Raw genomic sequence first — 7596 nt, 5'->3', positions numbered from 1 at the left:
GACACCATAAATCTAAGAAACATTGTGAACCGGGTTTACAAGAACATGAGTCCCATGCCATTGGTGATAGGCCCGGGTGGCTTCTTTGAAGCTGCTTGGTTCACAGAATACCTGAGCAAAACAAAAAACTCTCTCAACGCTACCACACACCACATCTACGATCTCGGTCCAGGTAACCTGCATACTCAACTAGTCTCTTTTTATAGCCTGCAGGTTCATTATTTAACTTTTGATGGAAAGAAAACTACATTTTGATTGATTAGGGGTCGATGAACATCTGATAGAAAAGATTCTAAACCCTTCGTATCTGGACCAAGAGGCGATAACGTTCCGCAGCCTCAAGAACGTAATAAAAAAATCCTCAACCAAGGCCGTGTCATGGGTTGGTGAGTCTGGTGGTGCCTACAACAGCGGGAGGAATCTTGTCTCTAATGCTTTCGTGTATAGTTTCTGGTAAGAAATAGATAAAATCAGCCAAAAAAAACAAGCTTATCATAAGCAATATACTCAACATTTCTAATGATAATGTTGTGCGATGGTAGGTACTTGGACCAGCTTGGTATGTCATCAGTGTATGATACCAAAACATATTGTAGACAGTCTCTGATCGGAGGAAACTATGGGTTGCTAAATACTACTAATTTCACACCCAATCCAGACTATTACAGGTAAACAAATAACAATAAGATGAATTTGGTATGTCAGTAAAGAAAACAAAGGGAAGAAGAATTTGGTATTACAGCCTTAACACTAACTACCAATCATGTTACTTGTTGACATGCAGTGCTCTGATCTGGCGACAACTTATGGGAAGAAAGGCATTGTTCACAAGTTTTTCCGGAACCAAAAAGATACGTTCATACACCCATTGTGCAAGACAATCTGTAAGTCCAGTTTCCATACAAGTAATAAAAATGGCATTATTCTCGATGAGTTCTGATCTAACTTCTAAAGTTTCATCATGCAGAAAGGGATCACAGTTTTACTGATGAACCTTGACAACACTACGACAGTTGTAGCGAAAGTAGAGTTAAATAATACTTTCAGTCTGAGACATACAAAGCACATGAAGTCTTATAAAAGAGAAACTTCCCAACTTCCTTCGGATAGTAATGGGGAAATCCAAAGAGAAGAGTATCACTTGACAGCAAAGGATGGAAACTTACATAGTCAGACTATGCTACTCAACGGAAATGCTCTTCAGGTTAATTCAATGGGAGACTTACCTCCTATAGAGCCGATACATATAAATTCAACGGAGCCAATAACAATAGCTCCACATTCCATAGTGTTTGTGCATATGCGGAGTGTTGTTGTACCTGCATGTGCTTAGGTAGCTGCATATGGAACTTAAGACAGTTCCTCCATTCAGTTATTTGATTAGAGAAAAAGAAACAAGTGTACCTTTCTTTCAGAAACCTATGGGCATTGAAATCTGTAAGTTCAAAGTATTTGGACCAAATAAAATAAGTAAAACAATTTCGAAACCCAAAACCAAAACTTTTGTTTGCATTTTATTTCTGTTCATTTATAACCGGTTGAGACCGTGAAGCCCGTATGGAGGACAAAATACACACTAAAGGATAAGAAAAAGCTACAAAAAAAGAAAGAAACTTACACCAAAGCCTTTCAAAGACCAAACGATTTCTCCCAAACACCATATTCTGAGTAAAACAGTAATGCGTGAAGATGGGATTACAAAATTAGTGGTCAAGGAGCAGGACTGAGAGAACATTAACTTAAGCTATTTTATAGCGTAGTCAGCTCTAGCGAAGGCGATATAGCTAGCTCATGAGAATGTTGAGAATGTAGTCGTCCAAAGAGCTGTTTCTTCAATGATTCGAAAGCCAAATGAAACCTCTCAAGCTGTTCCATTGCATTAGGATTGTATAAAAATAGTCCATAGTAAAGATCAAAGCTGTCACCAGCAGTATTCTCCACCAATTTTAGCAATGTCTCATAACCCTTCGTATCGACAGGAGTAGATTCCAAGCTCAGCTTCTCCAGAAGCCTTCCCGCTGTGTGTGTGATGAACTGTGATCCAGCAGCATGCCAATCATGTTCAGCACACGACATCTCCACCATAGAACACCCTTCACGGGCAAATATATCAAGAAAACTGTCACACCTCGATTTTCTTCTATCATCCATTCCGATCCTAACCTTATCAAACACAAAGGAAAGATCGTTCCATCCATTTTTACCACTCTCTGGTCCAAACATGGGATGTGTGCACAAAATATCAAATTCTTGTGGGAGAACTTGAATAAATAAAGTCCTCGGGAACTCTTTAACGGAAAGCACATCCACAAAAAGGGTGCTTCTCTTCAGTCTCTGAAATGGGAGTGACTTGAGAACTTTTTCAGTCGAAAGGATAGACGTACAGAGAAGAATAACTTCAGGATGCTCTTCAAATAGATCATCAAGGTCTGAGAAATACGAGACACCCAGCTTTGCAGCTTCATCAGTGTAGTTAGTTCTGGAATAGGCTAAAACCGTGTGACCCTGCTTGACCATTGTTTTAGCTAGAAACTGTCCAAAATTGCCAAACCCGACAATACCAATCTTGAGCCTCGAACCGTCATTAACACTGCCAGAGAGCTGGGGGTTATATTCATACTTGAGAGACACATCTTCTGACCTGCAGGATCACAAATTGATAGAGATTTCACAACAAGAAATCAAATCCAAGTGGGAATAAAACTACAGCATAAGAAGCAGTGTACCTCATCGAATCCAAAGAAGCATCATTTTCATAACCATTTGGAAAAACATGAACTTTGTTTGTTTCACCTTCACATTCAAAAGACTGCTTTCTCACAACACCATGAAGTCGACTAAAAAGCTCCTTACGCAATGCCTCGAAAGCTAAATCAATCCTCTCAAGCATCTCCAAGGAGTTGTTATTATAGACAAACAACCCATAGTACAGATCAAAACTATCCCCACAAGTATTCTCAGTCAAGTCAAGCAATGCCTCATACCCTTTAGTATTAATGGGCGTAGACTGCAAACTCAACATCCCCAAAACCCGACCAAGCGTATGCGTTATAAACTGCGACTCAGCAGCAAACTTATCATGATCAGCACAACTCATCTCCACCATCTTACAACCTTCTCTCTCAAAAACCCCAAGAAAACTCTCACACCTTGACACTCTCAATTCATCTTCCCCAATCCTAACTTTATCATACACAAACCTTAAACCTCCCCAGCCGTGATTCGAATTCACACTCTGAGGACCAAACATTGGATGCGTACAGAGGATATCGAAATCTTCAGGTAAGTATTGAAGAAGAAGAGTCTTAGCGAACTCTTTCACAGAGAGAACATCAACGAAGAGAGTGCTGCGACGGAGTCTCTGAAACGGCAGCGTTTTGAGGACATTCTCGATGGAGAGGATTGAAGTACAGAGTAAGACAACGTCAGGGTGACGTTCGCAAAGGTCGTGAAGATCGGGGAAGTACGAGACGCCGAGACGACGAGCAGCGGAGGAGTGATCGGATCGGGAGTGAGCGAAGAGAATGTGGCCTTGAGAAATTAGGGTTTCGGCGAGGAATTGGCCGTAGTTGCCAAATCCGATAATGGCGATACGGAGAGGAGGGATTGGATCGGAATTGGGAAGAGGGTTGTTGTCGGAGACGGAGACGGCGGTGGTGGTGGGGTTAGGTGGACGGAGAGAGAGAGAAGGGAACATTGAGGAGAGAGAGTTAAAGGAGAGGGAGTGAGTAGGTTTGGTGATGGGCTTTGGGAGAAAGACGGATGAGAAGGAAGATGATTGAGTGAGAAGAAGATGATGAGAATGAGATTGAGAGATCATTTGGAGAAGATGATGGAGCGGTAAATTCTGACTTCTACTGCCATTGGAGATGAAGAAGACTTTGGAGCTTTGTGGGAGATTTTGAAGTCTGCACGTTGTAGGAAACATTTTTTTTTTTTTTTTTATAATTATTATCAATAAAAGCAAGCTGTAAAAACCAAAAAAAAATTGGACAATTGATAAAATAGCACCATTTTAAGATTTTCTTCTACAATTAGCACATGTTTTCAAATGTTTCAAAACTAGCACAAATTTATATATTAATTTTGAAATAAACTTAATAAATTAATAAAATTCAAGTTTATTTTGTTTCTTCTCAGCCTCAACCAACACGATTCATTCCGTACTCAGATCTCAATTTGAACACCACCCACGAATCCATCACTGGACATAAAGAGGTTTTGAAACCATTAGATCTGAATGTAGAAGGAATCCCTGAGATTTTGCAAAGAGAGAGAAAATCGTGTTGTGATTTACACGACGTCGTTGTGCGGTGTGCGGCGGATGATGGAGGCGTGTAATACCGTGAGATCTGCGATTGAGAACTTTGGTGTGGTGGTATGTGAGAGAAATGTGTCGATGGATTGGGATTCAAAGAAGAGCTTCAAAATCTAATGGCCCGAGAAAGAGACAATGGTGGTGATGTTTCGCCGGCAGCACGAGTGTTGTGGTCGAGGGTTTTTGTAAAAGAGAAATACATTGGTGGAGGAGAGGAAGTGATGAGTTTTGTGGAAGAAAGTTTCTTCCCAGAAAAGCCATTGTTGCAGTTTGAAATTTTGCTTTTCAGACTATGAAAGAGAATCCTCTTCTAAGTCCTCTTTTTTTTATGTGGGTAACCATAAAGATCTCATCTTTTCCTATTCCCAAAAAGATTCCAAATTTTTAACTTTGGCTGTTCAATTTGTGTGTTTCTTAGTATTAATATTATTCAAATTTGTGATGGGTTCTTTTGAACAAAGATACTCTTTTCTAACTCTTTGGAGATGAGTTAAAAGTTTACGAGTGTGTGTGTTCTTTTTATACAATATTGGAGAAGATGTGGGTTTTAGATGTATCAATGGTGGTTCATAAACACCATGTGTGGCGTTTGTTTACTTGTGATGTTGTAGTGGTCAAGATGGGAGCTTTAGATATATTAAATGATGTTTTCATATGGTGTTTGTTTTCATTGGGATTTTGGATAATAAAGCTAATTTGGATGGTTTTCACCATAAAACTTGTTTTAAAACATACTCAAGAAGGTTTGTATTAAATATTTGGATTGGTAGCTACACTTTCATCGATAAGCATATAAAAATGTTCGCAATCAAACATTCAAGAAAGATTACAAGAAATTTAGAAAGGAAAAAAAAAACAAAAAAAAAGGAGCATACACGCCACCATATTGAGTTTTGTAGATAGCTCGCGTAATCCCTTCTCATGTTCTTGTAACTTGAAAAACCAGCACCCAACATCCAGCGACCAACACTCCTCAAAAATTTAGGAACGAATCCACGAAATTCAGGAAATATTTCTTGAACTTCAGGATGAACTTCATAAAAAGTTTGGATTTCAGGATGAACTTAAGGTCGACCATCATAAAAAGCTTAGATATTGGTAAACACCCAGATATGCACAAAAATGATATCATTACCCCTCACTAATGGAATATTCTTCACATATTGAGGTGTGTGTTGACAATTTGTAGGATTCAGTTTTATTTTCTCTGTTTTTAGACCTGTATGATGCTTGTAAAACCTTTTAGGTTGTTTTGGTATTTGTATAATGTTTCTGCATCATATGTTTATGTTAGCACTTTATTTTAAAATCCTGCGGTCTTAACAGCTGCAGCGTGTCTGTCATAATCCCTGGGAATCATTAGCGCCCTTGGAATCCGCCAAAAGGATATATCTGTCTTTATGAGGATTATTTCTACCAATGTCGCCTTTAGTTTCCCCTTCCAAGTCTGCTCACTCTATACACTCATCGACGGCAAGTGGCGATCTGCCAACTCACCCCTGGTAGCATATGTAACTTTGTCGCGGCTCTCACTATCGCAGCCAAAGCCAAAATTCAGATCGGAGTTGCTTTGAGCAATTGACGAATTTGAAGTCGTCAAAAGTCAATGGAACTTGGATGGTCAACATGAAACCAGCCCATAACTTCCTTATTGGTGAAAAAGTCAGCAACTTCAAGGATTGGGATGATCGCTACTTTTAAGTCCGAGTTGACAATAATTCGTTCAAAAATCCGGCGTGTGGTAGGCGGAGAGTGTGGAACAATTCACCTGGTATAGTCTCATTCTCTGTTTACTCCAGATCGGACATATCTTTTGTGACCTGATATGACTTTACTTTTTTGCAGCTTGCCCTTTATCAGCTATGAGATTGGCATGTGGATATCGTCAAGTTAGAGACATACTCCTTGAAAAAATTAACCGCGAGTGGGATCTCATAAATCAATGACGAGTTGAGGAAGCCATGGGCTAGGACCAACTTCCCAAGTTTTGCCAGCACACTGGTTCAATCATCAAGTTCCATTAGGAACACGATCACCGATCTGAAATCCAAACTCCGGAACGGAAGTCGCAGAAGAATCTGAATTGGGACAGGTTAAAAGGAGCTCGTTGACATTGAAACTCTAGACGACGATCATGTTATTGTTGACCAGAGTCAGGAGAACCCTCCATCCTCTAATCTGCAGCAAGTCGCCAATTCAGATATATAACAATAGATACTTTAAAAATCTTACTCAGATGACTTTCCACGATTTGACTCAGCACACATCATTATTTTCAATTCTATTTGCTTCGATCTCGTGGAGACAGGGAAGAGCAACAAGCCAGATGATGATGTATCATGTTTCTTTTTGGTCTGTGCCCTTTGATGTAATCTTAGACTTGAGTGCTAAGCTACTTATATTGTCGTCTCCTTCTAGATCACTGAAAGAAACATCATCCTCATTCACTATGAACATTGAAGCCCAAGAATTAGCTGAATCTTCTTCTTCTGGCCAATCATCATCGTCATCATCAACAACAACATCTTTAGGTGTTTGGCTAAGACTTGCACTACTTTTTTCATTCTTCTGTATTTGTTTTTCATCAATAACAGCTTTATCGGAACTGAGCGTATTCAGACCCATGCTCGAAATCGCGATACATGATTGAAGGAGGTTCAAAAGCATATATTCTTGGAGACAAAAACTCAAGAGGAGCATGGTTGTAGTAATTTGAAGTTGACGGTGAAATGTCTTCTTCAAGAATATTATCTCTACTTTCTTTTGATGAATGGGTTTGATTCTGAAGCTCTTTCATCCACAACGCTCTTGCATCCATCACCTGAAACAATTTTTATTGAGTAAAAACAACAAACAACAAATCATGATCCGACACTGCGTCAAGATCGACTAGCTAGGGTCGAGGGGACAATAAAAATGGCTCAACATCGTCTGGACAAGTGGAAGGCCTTTTTGTTCGAGCAAGAAATGGTAGTTTGCCCTAAGGAGGATGTCCTCAACCAAGCGTTTGGGGTTAAAGAAACGGTGAAGTACTTGCTGGAGAAAGGCGCGTCCATCCCCGATGAGCAGATCGCCGAAATCGAGGAGAACCATATGAAGGCCAATGACATTGTTCAAGCATTGGACATTATTGAGGTGGAGGATGGCGATCTCAAAACCAACTTTGCTTCGGTCTTCTTCACCCTGGAGTTCCGGCTCCGGACTCCGTCAGAGATCCGGACGGGTCCAATGCTGACGTGTTCGAGGCCGACCTATCCGATCTCCCGGAAGCTTAAGAG

General features: G+C 40.1%; 2 protein-coding genes across 2 annotated transcripts; one reads left to right on the top strand and one right to left on the bottom strand.

Annotated features, from left to right (window-relative positions):
- On the top strand, positions 7-1478 carry LOC104723958 (heparanase-like protein 3). Its single transcript, XM_010437090.2, has 5 exons — positions 7-172; positions 264-453; positions 543-668; positions 785-884; positions 968-1478. The coding sequence occupies exons 1-5, from the start codon at positions 46-48 to the stop codon at positions 1331-1333; spliced, it is 909 nt and encodes a 302-aa protein (XP_010435392.2). The 5' UTR covers positions 7-45; the 3' UTR covers positions 1334-1478.
- Positions 1493-3906, bottom strand: LOC104719228 (arogenate dehydrogenase 1, chloroplastic). Its single transcript, XM_010437091.2, has 2 exons — positions 2727-3906; positions 1493-2641 (listed from the first exon to the last, which is right to left on the bottom strand). The coding sequence occupies exons 1-2, from the start codon at positions 3818-3820 to the stop codon at positions 1750-1752; spliced, it is 1986 nt and encodes a 661-aa protein (XP_010435393.1). The 5' UTR covers positions 3821-3906; the 3' UTR covers positions 1493-1749.

Source organism: Camelina sativa, chromosome 10, assembly GCF_000633955.1.
Source record: "Camelina sativa cultivar DH55 chromosome 10, Cs, whole genome shotgun sequence".
Taxonomy (NCBI): domain Eukaryota; kingdom Viridiplantae; phylum Streptophyta; class Magnoliopsida; order Brassicales; family Brassicaceae; genus Camelina; species Camelina sativa.
Note: the sequence above shows the minus strand (reverse complement) of the source record. Positions and strands in the feature narration are given on the sequence as shown.